Source organism: Lolium rigidum, chromosome 7 (assembly GCF_022539505.1).
Source record: "Lolium rigidum isolate FL_2022 chromosome 7, APGP_CSIRO_Lrig_0.1, whole genome shotgun sequence".
In the NCBI taxonomy this organism is placed as follows: domain Eukaryota; kingdom Viridiplantae; phylum Streptophyta; class Magnoliopsida; order Poales; family Poaceae; genus Lolium; species Lolium rigidum.
The window spans coordinates 282,549,844-282,570,394 of record NC_061514.1 but is presented as its reverse complement, the minus strand read 5'-3'; the positions used below and the strand labels follow the sequence as shown (position 1 = coordinate 282,570,394).

General features: G+C 47.5%; 2 protein-coding genes across 2 annotated transcripts; both read left to right on the top strand.

The window, feature by feature from the left end:
- The first annotated feature begins 601 nt into the window (after positions 1-601).
- LOC124672848 (IAA-amino acid hydrolase ILR1-like 3) lies at positions 602-2,509 on the top strand. The gene is made up of 2 exons (XM_047209013.1): positions 602-859; positions 1,544-2,509. Exons 1-2 carry the CDS (start codon positions 839-841, stop codon positions 2,507-2,509), a joined length of 987 nt encoding a protein of 328 aa, XP_047064969.1. The 5' UTR covers positions 602-838.
- An 11,260-nt stretch (positions 2,510-13,769) lies between these two features.
- LOC124674796 lies at positions 13,770-17,143 on the top strand. The gene is made up of 6 exons (XM_047210854.1): positions 13,770-13,896; positions 14,885-14,938; positions 15,013-15,052; positions 16,263-16,303; positions 16,719-16,778; positions 16,863-17,143. Exons 1-6 carry the CDS (start codon positions 13,831-13,833, stop codon positions 16,920-16,922), a joined length of 321 nt encoding a protein of 106 aa, XP_047066810.1. The 5' UTR covers positions 13,770-13,830; the 3' UTR covers positions 16,923-17,143.
- The last annotated feature ends 3,408 nt before the right edge of the window (positions 17,144-20,551 follow it).

Sequence of the window (20,551 nt, the reverse complement as noted above, 5' to 3'; positions counted from 1 at the left end):
GTTCAACATGGATTACCACCTCACTGGGTGGCTATGTTGTGCCAACCCAGTAATAATTCTTCTATAAATTTCATACAAAGGAGAAACAAAAAATCAAATATTATTTATTATACAGTATTAACCCTATTCAAAATAAACAAAAAAGATAAACTAACAGGTTACCACAACCTAGCGCGGCGTGCCGCCGCGCCGGCTGTTGCTAGTTCATTGGAAGGAAGTTTTGGTTCGGTTGCAGAGAAGAATTCAACGACAAATCCTTGATTGACACCCAATCCCGTTATACAAATTTCCGCAAGCTGTCTTCCCGTAAACGTAGCATTTCCAGTCGATCTTGAACCGAGTTAGAAAAGTACCGATCTCACGTTCTCCAGGTAGGAGTTTCGTAGCAGCAAGCCCATGTCGCGACGATCGAAGAGACAAGCACGTAACTGCCCGTCCCCAAATACTGCCGCCCTCCATCAACACTTCAACAGTTTCAACTCGCATTCACTCCACGCATCGATCCATCCGTCTCCTTCCACACTTCCACATCCAAGCTCCTCGCTCGCATAGCCAGGGTCCAGGGAGCTAGCTCACCCGTCCAGCGATGGCGGAGCTGGGGAGGGAGCTCCTGGAGGAGGCACGGGCGCCGGAGTTGGCAGCGTGGGTGCGGGGCCTGCGGCGGCTGATCCACCAGCACCCGGAGCTGGCCTTCCAGGAGCACCGCACGTCGGCGCTCGTGCGCGCCGAGCTCGACGCCCTCGGCGTCCCCTACGCCTGGCCCGTCGCGCGCACCGGCGTCGTCGCCACAATCGTCGGCGGTGCCGGCCCTGGCCCCGTGTTCGCACTCCGGGCCGACATGGACGCGCTGCCCATCCAGGTCTGTCACTGACAATAGTATATACAGACAGTCGTTACTTACTGTACTTTTCGCTATTAATTGCTCATGCAGAAGTAGAGGCTCCTAATAAAATTCGAAACATATGCTACTCCAGTACTGTTTACTCCACTTAGAGTTGAGATATCACTGATTAAGTAGGTTGGCAGGAATCGTTAGGCAAGCAGTCATCGAGATCGAGTTCATAGAAATTACACATCTCGCTACTGCTCAGGCGAACGTCTGACATGACAACTTCGGATGCAATGTGCCTGTTCTTTCTTCTTGCCGCTATAGGTTCAGGAAAGGAGGATTAAGAAGGAAGTTGAGTGTAGGGATCTCGGATCCATCATGCAGACATTGTGGTTGTTCCGTATACAGTCTCGCAACCGCACCGTGCCGAACTGCCGATACGGAAATCGACGGGCGACGGCGACTGCGTACCATACCAACAGAACAGATTTAGTAATTTGATGACGACTGACAACGCAAACTGATTCTGGTCAAGATCTGCAATGGATATCGACTGCCAACAGAAATGCTGCACGTGATTAGTAGTAGATCACTTGTTTGCGAATAGCAATGCCATGCAAATCAGTATGGAATTGATAGATTCCGTAGTAGAATCAGTCTCTTAATCGGTGTGGTAGGATTCGTTGGCTAATCAATTCCCACTGGTTCGTGCAGGAAATGGTAGAATGGGAGTTCAAGAGCAAAGAGGACGGCAAGATGCACGCGTGCGGGCACGACGCGCACGTGGCCATGCTCCTCGGCGCCGCCAAGCTGCTGCAGTCCCGCAAGGACGGCCTCGCGGGCACGGTGAAGCTGGTGTTCCAGCCGGCGGAGGAGGGCCACGCCGGCGGGTACCACGTGCTGCGGGAGGGCGTCCTGGACGACGTGGACGCAATCTTTGCAATGCACGTCGACACGCACCTCCCCGCCGGCGCCGTCGGCTCCCGGCCGGGGCCCTTCCTCGCCGGCGCGGCCCGCTTCACGGCCACCGTCACGGGGAAAGGCGGGCACGGCGCCACGCCGCACGCCGCCGTGGACCCCGTCGTCGCGGCGGCCTCGGCCGTGCTCAGCCTCCAGCAGCTCGTCGCCCGCGAGACGGACCCGCTCCAGGGCGCGGTGGTGTCGGTGACCTTCATCAGAGGAGGCGAGGCGTTCAACGTCATCCCGGAGTCGGTGACGCTGGGCGGCACCCTGCGGAGCATGACGACGGAGGGGCTGTCGTACCTGATGCGGAGGATCAGGGAGGTGGTCGAGGGGCAGGCGGCGGTGGGGCGGTGCGCGGCGACGGTGGACTTCATGGAGGAGGAGCTCCGGCCGTACCCGGCCACGGTGAACGACGAAGGGGTGTACGCGCACGTCAAGGCGGTGGCGGAGGGCATGCTGGGCCCGGCGAACGTGAGGCTGTCTCCGCAGATCATGGCCGCGGAGGACTTCGGATTCTACGCTGAGAAGATCCCGGCGGCGTTCTTCGGGGTCGGCGTCCGCCGCGTCGGCGGGGAGATGCATCACGTGCACACGCCGCACCTGGTGATCGACGAGGACGCGCTCCCCGTCGGAGCGGCCCTGCACGCCGCCGTGGCCATCGAGTTCTTGAACAAGCACGCGTCCCAGCCCCACGTGCAGGCGTCGAGACTGGACTAGCTACCCAAGTACCCTGCTCTTGCCTCTGTTTTTTTGCAGAGATAAAAGATGTGTTTGTACGGGAAACATATGCTCCCTTTATTTGAAATGCATATTTACGTACATTTTTAAATGTTAGAAATTTGAAACAAAAAATCGATATGTACATATTCGCTTACTACGCGCCTACAAAGGCATGTCATGAAAATTGACTTATCCTGTGACATGCGAAAAAAGATAGAATTCGATGCTAAAATAAAGCTTTCTACAAGATAAATTTACCATTAAAATAATTGATTTTTTTGCGAATCTTGACTCAAATGCACATATATTGTGCAGATGCATAAGATTTTTCTTTAAATTTTCTGAATACTTGTAATATTGTGGCATATGCATCCGGAGGCCGGATTAAATTTCCGCATAGCTTTAATGTAAATATGCATTAATAACGAATGTTAGTGGAGATGATATGGAAATTTTATTGGCTAATGAAATAGACTTATCGGTGGCGTGTGGAAAAAGATAAAATTCGGTGCTAAAAAGAAAGATTTCCGATAAATTTTGTCTTTTGTACATAGACTATAAAAATTATTGATTTTTCACGAAACTTGAGGAACGGGGATATATTGTGGAGATGTATATGTAAGATTTTTTGTCAATTTTTTTTAATACTTGTAAATGTGTTTTTTTTTTGTAAAGGTAGCATATACACCTGAAAGCTCAATTGAATTTCCGTATAGCTTTAATGTAAACATACATTAATAACGAATGTTAGTGAAGATGATATGGATATTTGATTGGCTATTGAAATAATTCCTCCGCTCCATGAAACATGTCAGCTAATTTCAGACGTATTTAAACAATTTTTAGTACCTAGATGCATTGTAATTTAGACAAACTTTTAACATATTGCAGGAGTAGATGATTTGGATGGCTTGCATATATAGATAGACTAGCATTAATTGCAGTTAATGAGGTTTTGCGTTATACTAAGAAGCGGAAATTATTCAGCTCCAAAGTACACATGTGTACGTCTCTACCGAAAAATATATTTTAAAGTGTCGAAATATTTTGATCAAATTTTTTAAATATACATCTCTGTTACCCTCCAAAACCCCCCGACGGGCTTTGGTTAAGCAACACGAAGAGCCGGGAAGCTCCCAGGGCCGCTTAGTGGATCCCTGGCACCTCGCGTCGTCCCGCAAATCTTCTGGCGCGCGTCCTGGCGGTTGCTAGGGCGTGCCACCTGACCTATACCTGGTCAGGAAGGTGTTAGTGCTTCGATTGTTCCTGCATGGTAGACACGTGCACATTAAATACGAGCCTTATCGGCTCTCAGGTTTCCTCGTGGATCGGCTCAAAGAGCCGATCGCCCCATGGTCCTTGATGGATTAGCAATGGCATGGGGATCCTGCTTGATCAGGACAAAGCTAAAACGATCCACGACAGTTTAGGGTTTTCACCGCATAATCGGAACGTCCTACGTGCGATCGGGCCTAGCAGCTACGAGAGACGATGCAAACTATCCCTACGAGAGGCCTAAAAACCAACATGTGTTGATCCTCGGAACATCCCTCGCAGGGACGGTAAACAACACCTAACGCACCACCGGATCATCCGACCCCAGCATAAGGCCTAACTATGCAGATATTAAACTAATCCTTGCAGATGCAAGGAGCAACTATAACGGATCGGATCTACGAAACATGATCAAGCAAGATGCTGCCCTTACGTCTAGATCGACGTAAGGGCAGCAAGGTGTCTAGGGACGGCATTGCCACGCAGATATGTACGTGAAAGCACCAATGTGAGCCCCTAAACACCTAAGGATAAATAGTACCGCTCGCCATCAACAAGGCTTCAGCGACGAGCAAGTACAAGGATAACGAATAAACTTACGCCGCCTAGATCGCAAGATGCGATCTAGGCAGCATGGTGCTTACCCGGGAGAAACCCTCGTATGAAAGGGGTGGCGATGCGCCGAGATTGGTTTGTGTTGGTTGAACGATGATTGTCCTCTTTTCTCGATAACCCTAGATACATATTTATAGTCCAAGGGACTTTCTAATTGAGGCGTGCACCTAACCGTGCACGGGCCAGACTCTATCTCTTTAATCTAAATTACAACACGATCTAATAATATTACAGATACAAGGGCCACTTAGCCCAAACTCTTAGCGCAAGGCCGCTTCAAAGATGTTCCACGTGTAGTCTTCAAAGCCCATCTTCACTTACGGCCCACCTCCTGATTTGGCCAAAATCGGGTGGTAACACATGCCCCCCTGGTTTTGATAATGATAATTGCAAAACCATATGTCTTTCCTTTGAGAGGTCATGTCGTGGCAGAGCAGAACCGTCGCAGTATTCTCCATGATGACGTCTTGCCTTTTCAACTTCTCTGCATGATTTGACAATTTTGGCACCACGTCCTTGGGAACTGTTTAAGCATTAAATCGTTATTCCTCCTTTTATTTGGCCACTCCCTGTAATTCCTTTTCTCATCTTCCTGCTCCACAGTAGCCATCGGCAAACCGAAAAACCCTCCTCAGTCCCCATGGAGTCCTCCTCTTCCTCTGCTACCTCTGGCCTGTCTCTCCAGTCCTCCTCCTCCAGCGAACTCGAGCAGGAGGTCGATCTGATGGCCATCTACGAAGCCCGCGCCCCAGAGTATTGGGACGCGCGGGACTGGGACTTTTCCAACGAGTCGGAAGACGACGAACCCCTCATCGACGGGGAAGAAGACCTCCAGTTCCTCATCGACGGGGAGCTAGAAGCACCAAGCGACGACGACCTCTTCCCCTGGGAAGGGAGCTTTTCCTCCAATGAGGAGGAGAAAGAAGAGGCAGACGCCGACGATGACTCCCTCGAAGGTTACCCACCAGCGAAACGCCTTCGCATGTGGTGGGATGACGACGACAGTGATGACGAAGAGGAGGATGAAGCCCCTGCAGAGGGCTACGGGAGTAGCGACGAGGAGCCCGCCGGTAGCAGCGCCGATGAGAGCTCCGAAGATGATGATGAAGGCAGTGACGGCCCGTAGATTAGGATCTACTAGTGTAGGCCTAGCAGTAGCAGATTGGTCAACAGACCCCTCTCTTGTTCTTCCCTTCTTAAGCAATCGGCTCCTTCCTTGTAAGAAATCTAGTTTATCAATGGAGAATTTCCCCAACTTGATTTTACCGATTCTTTTTCCTTTTATGCTAATTTAGCCGATTGTCAGCTCGATCGACTTTAAATGAGTCGATCTCCACGCATCAATCCCCTCATGATCCGCTCCTCATCTTTTTAGCATAGGAGCAATCGTGATCTTGGGCCATGCTTACCAAGGCAATGTCTGCGAAACCAGCCTATGACTCTCCAATCGGCTTCTAAAAACAGAGCATCCACGAGGCCAGCTTCCCTCCACTGAAAGCCGATGTGGTAGATGAACCACCAATAGCTTAACTGATGCTTCTAACAGTACTGCCGAATTCGCATCTTGAACATGCGATCCTGGGTGCATTCTCGCGGTCCTGTGCACCTTGTACCTTCTCTGTATATGCCCCCCGAGCTCCTTTAATCCAACAATACAGCTTCAGGTGAGAATCTTGAGATCGTCACCTTGGTCAAGCCTATGGGCAATTTAGGGCGTCCAGACTGGCGCTTCTGCTAGCACCGCTATACTTGAAGGTTTGCAAACGAAGTTGGAGGCCTTCACAGAGAAGACCCGGGTCACCAATCAGTTGGAGGTCCTCGCAGAGCCTCATCCTGTAACAGTTTGTACCTCTTGAGTCGATGGCCGTGCATCGGCTTTTAATCCTCAAGTCGATGTCCACGCATCGGCTGTGCTCAAAATTTTTGGTTTTCCATTTTAAAATCTTGAGCTGCTAGGCATATGGCATCCGTTCCCAGCTCCGTATCCTCGTATCCCATCCATCTATGTGCCCCCCGAGCCGATTCTGTCAAGTAATTGATGGTATCGGCTCTTCAGGCATCTGTTGGATCAATGCTGAACACAGACGAAGGTATGCTGAGGATAATTTCGGCCGATTGCGGGAATCGGCCTCCCTTCTCGTTGCAATGCTTTGGCGATGATTTGCAACCTCTTGGATTTCCACTGTAGCTACGTGGCATGTTGGAGATAAGGTCCTTTATTTTTCATTTTTTAAGGGCCGATCTCAGGGATTGGCCTTGCCACGTATGTCCAATGTCTTGGACGTGCTACTCTGTTAGGACTACGGACACCACGTTTGTGTCAGCCGATGCATGTGTATCGGCATCAGCCGATGCCTGTGCATCGGCTTTCGCCTGTTTTGGGCGCCATACTTTCTTTGGCGGGCGCGCCTTCGTCTCCACTGTTTGCTGAATTTTCACGGCCAGATCGGGCCATGCTCTTCTCAACGAGTACAGGTACTGTGCCTCGGCTTCTTCCAGGTTTCGCAGCCGCTGCACTCTATGCTTCTGAGAATGGCTGAGTCCATCAGGGCACCACCTTGGTCGGTGATACCTATCTTCTTCTCCATCTGACTCCTCGAAGTCTTCTTCTTGAGATGACTCAGCTCGTTTACTCTGATGTGGGAGAGGTCCTAGACGTTCGAACACTGAAACTTCGTTCGTCCTTCTCCTTTGCTGTGTGCATTCTGGGCAGTTCTCGATTGTTGACAATCGGCTCATTCCTGAGTCCCAGCAATGTTTGAAGAAGGGACAGTCCCAGTGCTTGTCCACGTTGTCTTGCTCCTTTGACCTCTCGCTGGCGCGACGTTCGTACCCGTCGTTGTTGCCGCTGTTCTGACGATACCTCCTGTTCTCTGCATCAGACCGACGATGTTTTTCATCGTCTTCGTCGTAGCGTCGACGTTGGTCATACTGCTGCTCATACTTGTTGAGGAGGTGCACGGATAATGGGCGTTGATACCGTATGCTTCTTACCTCCTCCTCGGTTAGGTACCGTCTATCGTCATCTTGGGGCCGGTCACATGGAACGGCCTCCTCTTTATCCTTGCCACGAGAGTGGCTGCTCTCTGCTTTGTCCTTGCCATGGCGGTTCACAAGCCCTGCCATATTGACATCAAGAGAGAACCCTGGCTCTCTTATGGAGTGGCTCAGGTCCACCATGTTGACGTCCGGAAACGGACGCATGTCTACCTTCATGGCAAACTGTCCGAAAGTTAATCGGCCTGATTCTATCGCCATCTGAATTTGTGCGCGCAATACTTTGCAGTCGTTGGTGGTGTGCGTGAACGTATGATGCCATTTGCAGTATGGCCTCTTGTTCATCTCCTGTGCCGTAGGGATCTTGTGGCCTTCGGGTAGCTTCAACTGTTTCTCTTTCAGCAGCAGATCGAAGACCTGTTCAGTTTTGGTCACGTCAAAGTCCAACCCTCTTGGAGGTCCTGGTGGATTCACCCATTTGCAGGACACAGGTACTGGCGTCCGAGTCCACTCGGCTACCGCTACTTCCTGATCTTCCGAGAAATCTTCATCTTCATCGGTATTGACCAGGCTGATCGCGCGCTTGAACTTGTCTTGGTACAGCTCTGGATGGCGCTGTTCATATAAGGTCAGCCTGCTGACCAAGTGCGTCAGCGAGTTGTACTCGACTTGGAATGTCAGATCCTTGAACGACCCTGCAAGGCCTACCACGGCCAGCTCGACTGCCTCCTTCTCAGTCAGATGAGCCGAATAGCATCGGTTCTTGACAGTTCTGAAACGTTGGATGTACTCAGAAACTGTCTCTCCTCACTTCTGCCGAACCTGAGCTAGCTCGGCAATACCGGCTTCGGTACCTTCCGAATGGTACTGGGTGTGGAACAGTTCCTCCAGCTGCTTCCATGATTGCACTCGAATTTGGCGGCAACGAGGTGTACCATCCAAACGCCTGGACCGGTGAGGGACTCGCGAGAAGAACCTCACCCGTAGCTGATCCGATACCGAAACCATGCCCGACTGGGCCGGTATCGGCTCACGTGCTCGATGGAGCTTGACCCTTCGACCCACCGAATTTGTTGAAGTCCGGAAGCCGGTACTTAGGCGGTAGTGGGATCAGGTCGAACTCATTGGGGTACGGCTTGGAATAGCCGATTATCTTTTCTTCGGCAAGATGCCGAACCGATCTCTCAGGATCTGCGCTGATTTGATCTCGCGGTGGAGGTACCGGCGGCCGAGCTTTCCTCGGATTGGTACAGTGGTGTACTTGGCTAGCCACGCTTGTTTCTCAGCTTCTGCTCCTAAACTCCCCGCTGCTGCAGTCGTTCTTCCTGCCGGAACAATTGCTCCTGCTCCGGCAATCCCTCCTGGCTGAGCCTGGATCGCCTGCGTCCAGTTGTTGCAATCCGGCACATACGCGCACACGTATCCGTGTGGGATTTCCTTGGGCGGGTCGCGGAAGAACTGATAGTCGCCCGGGTCATCCCCATCTTTGTAGACGACGTATGCCGGTGAGCCTTGTTGCTGTGGAGCCGCTGTTGCGTACGGCAGAGGCGGCCTGGTGTGGAGTTGCACCTCTCCCTGGTGAGTCCCTAGAACTGGTCCTGAAGGGGAGTACCGCCGCTCCATGATTTCTTGCACCACACGGAGCGCAACGCGCTCCAAAGTATTCACTAGGCTCTCCGAGTGCCGATGCAGTGAATGAGCCACCACGTAGTTGATCTCTTGTCGCAGGGCTCTGGTACGTTCCTCTGAAGGGAGAGACAGATCCAACCCATCGAGGATGCCTCGTGGTGCGAATCCTTTGAACCTGACGACATGCGACCGGGTCTTCTCAAAAGAGCCGATGAGTTCGGCGTCCAGGATGGCCTTCAAGTCATCGTACTTCTTCTTGTGTTTCGTGGGGAGATCCTCGTACGTGATCGGTTTCTCCGCCACCTCGGATGTCGATGCTGACATGGATGCTGAAGAAGAGGTCCCACCGGGCGTGCCAGAATGTGTTACCCTCCAAAACCCCCCGACGGGCTTTGGTTAAGCAACACGAAGAGCCGGGAAGCTCCCAGGGCCGCTTAGTGGATCCCTGGCACCTCGCGTCGTCCCGCAAATCTTCCGGCGCGCGTCCCGGCGGTTGCTAGGGCGTGCCACCCGACCTATACCTGGTCGGGAAGGTGTTAGTGCTTCGATTGTTCCCGCATGGTAGACACGTGCACATTAAATACGAGCCTTATCGGCTCTCGGGTTTCCTCGTGGATCGGCTCAAAGAGCCGATCGCCCCATGGTCCTTGATGGATTAGCAATGGCATGGGGATCCTGCTTGATCAGGACAAAGCTAAAACGATCCACGACAGTTTAGGGTTTTCACCGCATAATCGGAACGTCCTACGTGCGATCGGGCCTAGCAGCCTACGAGAGACGATGCAAACTATCCCTACGAGAGGCCTAAAAACCAACATGTGTTGATCCTCGGAACATCCCTCGCAGGGACGGTAAACAACACCTAACGCACCACCGGATCATCCGACCCCAAGCATAAGGCCTAACTATGCAGATATTAAACTAATCCTTGCGGATGCAAGGAGCAACTATAACGGATCGGATCTACGAAACATGATCAAGCAAGATGCTGCCCTTACGTCTAGATCGACGTAAGGGCAGCAAGGTGTCTAGGGACGGCATTGCCACGCGATATGCACGTGAAAGCACCAATGCGAGCCCCTAAACACCTAAGGATAAATAGTACCGCTCGCCATCAACAAGGCTTCAGCACGAGCAGAGTACAAGGATAACGAATAAACTTACGCTGCCTAGATCGCAAGATGCGATCTAGGCAGCATGGTGCTTACCCGGGAGAAACCCTCGTATGAAAGGGGTGGCGATGCGCCGAGATTGGTTTGTGTTGGTTGAACGATGATTGTCCTCTTTTCTCGATAACCCTAGATACATATTTATAGTCCAAGGGACTTTCTAATTGAGGCGTGCACCTAACCGTGCACGGGCCAGACTCTATCTCTTTAATCTAAATTACAACATGATCTAATAATATTACAGATACACGGGCCACTTAGCCCAAACTCTTAGCGCAAGGCCGCTTCAAAGATGTTCCACGTGTAGTCTTCAAAGCCCATCTTCACTTACGGCCCACCTCCTGATTTGGCCAAAATCGGGTGGTAACAATCTCCATAATATATGTACGTTCGTCAAGTTTCACGAAAAACCGATAATTTTTATGGTCTATGGGAAAGTGTGTAAGGGTATATTGCCCCTATGTGTGGTTTTGGTAATTAATGACAACCCCTATGGACTAATGTTTTCATTGAGTTTATATGAAGGAATATTCCATAGGTACTACTTGTACTCCATATGTTGGATTCAAGTATGGATGCCATGAAGATAAAGATATACCTTGTGTATTGGCATCAAGATCATCGGTATGAAGATATATATGTGATATGATCAAGAAGAAGAAACGAAGATGGAGTTCTTATGTGGAACTCAATATTAGCCATGCTCTATCTTATGTGAGTATGAGAAGATACAAGGTTGAGTTGGGCAAGTTCAAGATGAGCATCTCAAGTGAATCACATGCTTGAAGCTTGCCATCCATGTGGCGATGGTGGACATGTGAAGATGTGCATCAATGGAGCTTTCCCATCATGGTGTATGGGGGAGCATTTGTGAGTCTTCATGAAGCAACGATGATCAAGTTGAGGCATTCCGGCTTGTGTGGAGCTTGAAGAGCTATCATCAAGATCAAGCGGGATGCGGAAGGCAAAGGTATGACCTTGATAGGTTTTCCTTTTACCGGTCTCAAGGTGGTTGTTGGGAGACCGGATTATAGGATAGATAGCCGCACTATCAAGAGGGGCTTTCGGTTGGGTAACTTGATCGCATCATCTTAGGGAGCTCAATCCTTTGCATACTTTGCATATCCCTATTGCTTCTTGGTGTTTCTCTGTGAGAAGTTTTTGAGCTTGTTGCTAGCTTTACAACAAGCCCAAGTTCATCGAAAACGGAATCCGCATGCATCTTCTATTGCGTTCTCGAGTTTGGACGTCTTCACCGTTTCTTGACGGTGGGAGACTCCCTCTCTAAAAACATCTAAAAATATCCTGTGAGGAGTCTCCATATTTCTAGTTTTTGTTGGGGTTCTATTCGTCGTTATCTTTCCAACAAAATTGGTTTCATGTCAATCGGGGTTCGGACACAAAAGTTATCACAGTTTTAGTAAAACATGTTTTTCCTGCTGGCCCGGTTTCTCGCCCGGTTTGACCGGCCTCCCAACCGGCAAGTCCGGCGCGCAGTCCGGTCAACCGGTCGCCAACCGGGCGCCAAACGTGCGCCTAACTGATCCAGTCTACCGCCCGGTCAACCGGCCTCTCCGGCGCGCAGTCCGGTCAACCGGTCGCCAACCGGGCGCCAACCGGAGGAGCTCCTGGACAACGCATAGTGACTCCGGTCCCTGGTCCGGTCCGACCGGCTCCTGCACCGGGCGGACCGGTCTGTGGTCCGGTTGACCGGGCTCCTCGACGGTTGACTCAGCCCAACTTTTCCCCAACGGTTATATTTGCTCTTTGGCTATAAATAGCCCTTCTTCCACCTTGGGCTGACTCACTTCTTCCCTTTCTCTCACCTCCATTGTTGCATTTGAAGAAGTTGCTCTCTCTCTTGTTCCCCCCCATGATTCTTGCTCATTCTTGAGGGATCTAAGAGAGGAGATCTAGATCTACACTTCCACCAATCCATTTCTCCTCTAAGTGAGGAGAACTCTTGGGATCTAGATCTTGGAGTCTTTTGTTGACTTTCCCCATTGTTCTTCCTCTCCAATCTCATCATAGCATTTCTTGTTTGGGTGGGATTTGAGAGTAAAGGATTTGAACACCTCTAGTGTTCTTGCTTTGCATCATTGCATAGTGTTGAGCTCTCCACCACGATTAGTTCGAGTGAGAGACCGTGAGCTTGTTACTCTTGGAGGGAGACCTCCTAGTTGGCTTGGCGGTTGGTGCTCTGGTGATCTCTTCAAGAAGATTGTGAAGAGGCCCGGGCTTCTACTTCGTGGAGCTTGTGAAGTGGTTGTGGAGCTTGCCATCTCCGGAGCGGAGGAAAAGCTAACCATAAGGAAAGGACCATTATCCTTCGTGGGTGTGGTTCGGAGAATAGGGTGAGCCTTCGTGGCGCGGGGAATCCTTCGTGGGACCTCCACTCCTCCAAACGTGACGTACCTTGTTGCAAAGCAAGGGAACACGGGAATACATCCTCGTCTCCGCGTGCCTCGGTTATTTCTATATCCGAGCTCTCTTACCTTGTGATAGCCATCGTGCTTGAAGTACATATATCTTGCTATCACTTGTGCTACATATATCTTGTGCCTATCTTGCTTAGCTCTAGTTGCCATTGTTACACTTAGTTGAGCTTAGCATATTTAGGGTTTGTGCTTGTAAACTAAACATTAGTTTAAATTCCGCATTCTTACAAGACAAATCCGCAAGAGTTTGTAATTGCCTATTCACCCCCCCTCTAGGCGACATCTCGATCTTTCAAAGTGCTTTTGGCTCGTGAACTCAAGTGCTCTCACCATTTAAAAAATTAGAAGACATTTTTACAAGTTATCAAAAAATCTGAAAATAATTTAGGAGATTTTCAATGATACATCTCATAATTATGCAAAAAATCTGATATATTTTGAAGATTTTAAAATAACTACTCAGATCTACACTTTATTTTTATTTTTGTGTAGCTTAGAATATAAATTATTTGAAGTTGATATTTTACACGTTTGTGGACTACATTATTGACTATATAAGAATTTATTTTCAGATTTTTTGAAATTCAAAATAAATGTATTTTTAGAAAACAGGATCACTGGTGTCCATGTGCACCAAATCTTTGTCTATGGTCTATGTAAAAATGAGAGAAAAAATCTTGTGAAATATCTTATTTTTAGCACAGAATATTGTCTATGTAAAAAAAAGAGAAAATATTCTTGTGAAATGTCTTATTTTTAGCACCGAATTTTGTCTTCTTTACACACGCGACACGACAAGTTAATTTTTCATTAAACGAGCGTATAGCACGTGAAGATGTACATGCCAACGTTTTATTTTAAATTTTGTAGCATTTCAAAAATGTGTCGAGTGCATTTCGAAATAAAGAAAGCATATGCTGCTAGGACATCACTCCCGGATGTATAGCTATGCTAAGCTATAATGGGCCTAAATTTGGGTTCAGCGGTCTGCCTGAATATGAAAGCCCAAAGCCATTTTGGGCCCATGATTAAGAGCACAAGTGTAGCGTGGTCGTCTCGGTTGGACTCGTCGTCTCCTTCGAGTTCGAGACCAAATCGCAGCGGCGTCGGAGCCGCACGGCACCTACCTGGTCGGCTAAGGCGTAGGCGGGGCCCAACACCGGCGAGGGGCGGCGGCGGCGGTGTGCTCGTCGCCATGGACGAGCAGGAGTTCCGGAGCATGCTCGATCTCTTCCCCGTCGTCCGATCCCGCGACTACTGCGTAATAATCCATCTACTCCACCTCCCTCTTATCCTCTCCTCTTTCCTAGGGCATGGGGGGAAATTGGTGTGTTCGCGGCGCTGTACGTAGCGGCCCTTACCAGTTCTGAAATCGAAAACTAGAGAAATCGCGATTTTAATGGGCGACGGCCGTGGATTCGACTTTTGCGTAGGTTGTTGTACTTGGGAATATGGCCTGGATTTGGATAATCTTAGCGTTGGTTCTGGCGACCCGTTAGATGGGGCAAAGTTTCTGATCTCGCCACGCTGATCTTGGATGTGATCGCTGTGGGTCTTGTAGCAACACATGGAGCTCGCAAGATGTCAAATCTTACTTCAGCAAGGCAGCAGCAGATCCATGCGTATTTCAGATTGATATTGCTGTAAGTAAAGAAAATATATCAAGAAGATATATCCATCCATGTCCTGTTGAAGAGCTTAAACTAAAATAGAATATGAATAGAGTCATTTGGGATTGCAGTAAAAGTGTATTAGTGTCCTGGCACAACTCTTTGACTGGTCTATTGTCTATGCGTCGACGCTTCTAAATTTTCCTGGTTTGATCAATCATTCCTAGTTCTGGCCCCTGAAAGCATGTGATCCATGTGATTGTGTCTCCAGTGCCATTTACGCAAACACGCCAATTTTAGCATCTTAAGTCGGCTGCTATTAGTTGTACAATATTGATAAGGTTGCGTGGCTCTCCTAAATAGTATGTTGCTGATGTTAGGTTAGTTTTAGGGCTGTGGCTGAGACACGGGTTAATTGGGGTCTGCTCATGTTTATAAATAGAAAGTGTATAAATAGAGAAGTGGGTCAAGTGGCAATAATGATTGCAGTTCTTAGTATTTTGATATGCAATCCTAGACATTCATGGTCAATGCTTCATCGCAAAAGTAACCGAAGGAAATCATGGCAAGTACTTGTCTTCTTCTTTGATGAAGACCTTGTGGACGCAACCTGATGCAAACTTTTCTTGCCAAATGTAGAAGGCTGAATTGGAATCATCAAGCAAAGGCACTGCACAGCAAGCACAAGCTCAGGTATTTTCGATGTCATCAGCTATGTGCTGACTGATTATACTCAAAACTATCGCTGACATAGCAATTGCTTGCAGGCGACAAAAGGAACAAACAAGGAGCCATCTGCTGCAGAAGGTATATCAGCAATATTCTGTCGCCATGCCATTATTGTTGATATAGCGACCATTATCATTATAACATCCTTGAAGCACCCCTGTTCATGTGAGCCATTCATGGCCCCACATCCATATTCCCTATTTAGCCTTATATCTCTAGCATGCGTTCTTAACCTGTAAAACAGTTATTAACGAACACATATCCCTTATCTCTAATTGGCCCTTGGCTTTTAGCCTGTGCCCTGTTGTTGTTGACTTGTCGTGTTTCGTCACAATCCTCTTCCTCACATTGAGTCTACCTTCATGAGATTCTGTTCATTTTAAGGATCAGTTACTTTCAACCTATAACAATTTCTCTTATTTTATTTTAAGCGGGTGGTTTGGAACTTTGGACCACATTTTCACTCCATAGGCCACCTGGCGTTGGGTTTGCGGAATTCAAACCTGGTTGCTGACTGCCATCTGCAGGAACCAGATAACCGAGCAACAGCTTGGTCCTATCACCTGTTCCTCAACCCAACTCGTCTTAATTACTTGTTATGAATTGCGTCCTTGAAGAATTCAATGTTACATTCAGTCTTTCAGATTTGAAGAATTGAATTCCATTTTCGATAAAATCAAAAGGATAATCACTCAATGCACAAACGTGCATTTTCCCAAACTACCAAACACACTATGTTACAAACAGTCCTTTATGTTCCTATACAACACAAATTAAAACTGCTCAAACAGACTCTTGCACATTTGAATAGGGAAGCCAGGACACCAGAGAAATCAGTATGGATTTCCCACTATGTCAGATAGGAAAGTATGCATTAATTAGATGTATCTGATATGAAAGTGAATGAACGGTTGGCAGCCAGTTTTTAGTGCGGTCCTAGAGACAAACAAGACATTGAGGAAGGTGAGATGGTATTGAGATACTTATTTTTCTGTGAAGAGAAATAAATGCTTCTCTATTCTCTAGTGCGGCGGCTCAAAAAAAAAAAATCACTGTATCCTGTAGTTCATTATATACATCCCATCTGGTTCACATGAACATGAACGGTTGATAGAGGGAAATGCTGTGTTGGTATTGTAGTTCTAACAGCAGACTAGCAGAGGATGTGCTTCCTTGTATGCTGCACCCAACAAGGAATAGCATAGAATAGACTCAGTTGTCTGCTAACATACCATAAGCCCATAACAGACCAAGATATTAATGATGAACTCTGTTGCACGTTTGACAGATGTCTTCCTCAGAAAATTGAAGATGGCTGCTGCGAAAAAGGTATTCTTTATTTTGCTTTTATTGTATAAGGTAGCTAGCGACCCAGTAAAAAGCTGAAATATTTGAAAAGCATTATGTAGTATTTTGTGTCATTTGTATTCATTAATAGTTTGCTGGGAATGAATGAGATATTTTTTGCATTGATGCAAATAGAGTATTGTTATTATCTGACTTGGGAATCCATAGAAGGTAATCTGGTAAAATGATTGTGATTGGTTAAAGTGTTTGTCCTTGGTTGGAATTTAGATTACCTTTCGAAGTCTGCGATAGCTTTAATGCAGCAATGTTAATATAAATACAGTTATTGTTTTGAGGCACCAGATGGAATGAATGTCCAGATAAGGGGTTATAATTGATCATCTCGGTTACTCTGTTGCATAATTTCTGATTCCACTGTTATTATTCACTGTCTCAGGTTGGAGCAACAAAGGCAGAATTGTTCTGCAAGACATTTGAAGAAGCCCACAACAAACTTGTACTGACCAATCTTTTCCTGGAACCTACTTGTAATCTATATTCCTTTTCCTGGATGATCTTACAGGATTGTCTACTTGTCCAGGTTTACAAAGAACTGAATCTGGATGCGGCTCAAAGATTCCTGAATGTCTACAAGAACTGATGATGAACTATTGCGTATATTGCTGAGCATTCAACAAGTGCCAATTGACCTGCTTTTATCATCGGAAACTGCTGGTGATGTTAGGATTTCTGATTTGCTTTTCTGGTTCTCATCTTGTGTGAATGTGATAGAGAAATCCATTGTTGATTAGCTGCCTTTCTCTGATGTACTGTCTTGTCTTGACACATACAATGGGAAATCAAATGCAATCTTTCCTGCAATCACAATTTGATATGTTTCCTCTGCTTTTGAAAACATATGCAAAGTATACAAGCAACTGTTTTTAAAGTCGTTGATATGAACCATAGTATTCAATTGTATTTGCAAAATGTTGGGCATTCGTCTTGATCTAAGGATTTCTCTGCCTCGATGCTTGTTTTTAGTGTCGCCACCTCTCCCAGGACCGGAACGATTATACTGTCCGATGGGTCTACATTCATACCTGAATGTCGTTGGGTACTCTTCATTTCCTCGCCATTCTTGTAACCATCACTTGTAATCCGCGTAGTTCCAAATTAGATTGTGAAGGAAGATGATATAGCTTCCCATTAGCTAGTTTGCACGGTTTCAGTATTTCCCCACACCTATCAGAATATCTCACAGGCCAATACTGGAAAACTGTAACATCCCAACCTTGTTATCATAAATAAATGAGTGTTCATGTGCATCTCATGCATGTAGTTTGAGTTTGAACAAAATTTGCATCTCCATTTTCAATTATGCAAACCCCTCTAATTCAATCTTATTCAAAATCTCTCAAGTTTTCAAAATGGACAACATGGCATTGTTCATTAAACAAGTCCATGTGTGTTTATTACTTCCCTGGAAAATTTGAGTTTCAAACTTCATTCAAAAACAGATTTGAAAAAATGATTTTGAAAGGAGGAAGAAAATTTGAAAAGAAAAACAAAAAAAAACCAGAAAAAAAGGGAGAAACCCTCCTCTCTCTCCCTTGGGCTCAGCCCACTCTCTTTTCCCTCTCTGGGCGCAGCCCAACCTGGCTCAAGTGGCCCAGCCGAACCCCTTCACCAGCCCAACCATCTTTCCAGGGGGTTATTTGCAAAACCCCCCTTTCTTCCCCTCGCCTCCAAGCAGGAGCTGGCAGCACGCCGGCCACCCGATGGTGCCGGCGGCCCAGATGCTCCCCGCCGCCCCCCCGGCGGCTATAAAGCTCGCCGCCGCCGCCCCTATGAACCCTAGCCCCGCTTTCCCCTCTTCCCCCGCTCTCTCCCGCGACGAAAACCCTACCCTACCCTATACTGCCGCCCGGCCTCCGGCCAAATTCGCCGCCGGCGAGCCCTCTCCGGCGTCGCCACCAAACGCCTCAGCGCGTTGAGGCGCTTCGATTCCCCCTCACGCGCGCCCCAGGAGCCCTTCCAATCGCCGGATTGGAGCTCCACCGAGCTCAATTGTGAGCTCATGGTGACGTCAGCATGACGCCATAAATGGCTTTTCCAATTTTCTGTATTTTCTGATAATCTTTTCTGTAATTCTTTAAATAGAAAATAATGACAGGTGGACCCCATATGTCAGGATTTTAATAATTTAGGAAATATTTTAGAAAATAATAAAATTCTTACATGTGGGTCCAACTTTTATTATTTTTATTTAATTTTCAGAAATTGTTTTAAAATGAATTAAACTTTGGAAATTCATAAATAATTCATTTTAAATCAGAAAAATATAAAATTATATATCAAAATGATCAGAAAAACAAATCCTAGTTGTTTATCCATGTTTCATACATCTTTGAACCAATTAAATATGAGCCTTAGTAGAAACCCTAATTTGACCCCTCTCATATGTCGGGGTTCGATGTCGAACCCCCCTCTTTTTCCATCGATGCACCTAGGGTTACCCAAACCCCTTTAATATGACATATCATCATGTTGTATGTGCATTGCATTGTACCTTGTCTTGATTGTGCTCTTCCATTTCCGGTGTTTGGTTCTTCATCGATAGGGACCGAACGCGAGCTCGAGATCAACGCCACCGAAGAGCAGAGCACCGAACAACGAGGGACAAGGCAAGCCCTAACCTGGTTCATATATGGTTTCGAAATGCTTTACTTCTGGTTCTTACATATTGCATCCGCTTTAAATATGTTTTATCGGCAGTTGTAGATATCCTATGTGTGCATAATTCCATTCTTGTAGCCCAGAGTTACTGATTCACCGCTCCCAGCAGAAACTAGGTCCGAGCTTGTTCGCATCGCTAGAGCCGTATATGTGTTATGCTTAGCCATGCTTAGTCTGTTGAAGTCCGATCCATCCGGTTGATGAATCGAGCTACGAATGAACCTAGTTTGACAGGATGACGTGGTAAGATCGAGTGATGATGTTAATAAACATGCTAAAGGCTTGGATGGGCCGCCACATGGGGATGTGGTGATTTGACTCATTCTCGCCGATACTAGGACCCGAGTTCTCGCCTTCGGAACCAAGACCGAGCGTACAGCCACACGGGGCCCATGGGAACCCCTTGGCCCGAACTTACCTAGCTTACCCATGAGTCAATTAGTTTGCGAGTTCCATTTGCCATACGCATGGGGGAAAGGTGGAAAAGGTTTCAAAGTGCATCATACAAGGCGTGGCTAGGGTGAAGGATGCTGAAGGCATTGAACCGGATCCCCGCGCATAATGACCGGGACCGCCTCGGAGAGTGGCTACCTACGATGACGGAGCTCCCGGTTAGTTTGACTCATGGAATAGGCGAAGTAAGGGAAAGGTTTTGGTCGACCACCCTCCGCCAGGCACACCAAGGAAGTGTGTTAATCTAGTGGCACTAAGAGTCGGTCGGCGCGTGTAGGTAAAGTTGTACACCCCTGCAGGGTAAATCTTTTCGAAAAGCCGTGTCCACGGTTATGGACGACTTGGTGATGGATTCTGTGATCATAGACAACTTGAACTTAATGTAAAACTTGATGTCAATGTGTGATAAGGATCCCCTCTCAGGGTGTCGAGGGGGTGATCCTAGGTGATAGGTTCAGGTAATGATGAAGATTCGGTGGATTCAACATGATGATCTTAGAGCTAGAGTTGATATCGCTCTCTTACCCCTTTTTAAAATGGTCTGAATAGACGAGCTTCTGCTCCCTCCTGTTTACAAAGGAAAACTGGCTTTCCGCAAAATAAGCTCCACATAAAGCCTCGCACACCCGCTTTGCTAACAGGTTGTACTAAGTCTTGCTGAGTCCCTGTACTCAGCCTTGCATGCTTTGTTTCAGAGGAAGTCCTTTCAGCTGATGGTGGCTTCTACCTTGACGTCGACGAGTAGTTTGGAGTTCCTCAGGCGGCAGCCTGCGACTTATGGGCTGGGACGTCGCCTTATGTTATGGCCTCTTAGGCCCTTTGCAGTCTTGTTATCTAGATAACATAATTTGCTTTCCGTTGCTTGTTGAATTGTGGTCAGTGACCTCTGCGTGTAATAAATTGGGATCTTAACTCTGCTAAGAGTTGTAATATATTTGCTTTCAATCGTAGAGTCACTGTTGTGTTACCGATTCTCACCCTGTAGGCCCTAGAGATCTAGGTTAGGCTTATACCAAGATGTGATATCTGGGTTTGTCTAGCCCTGACCTCCGGGGTTCCCGACAAAAACTTTTCCAGTACTAGGCTTTTCATGCACCA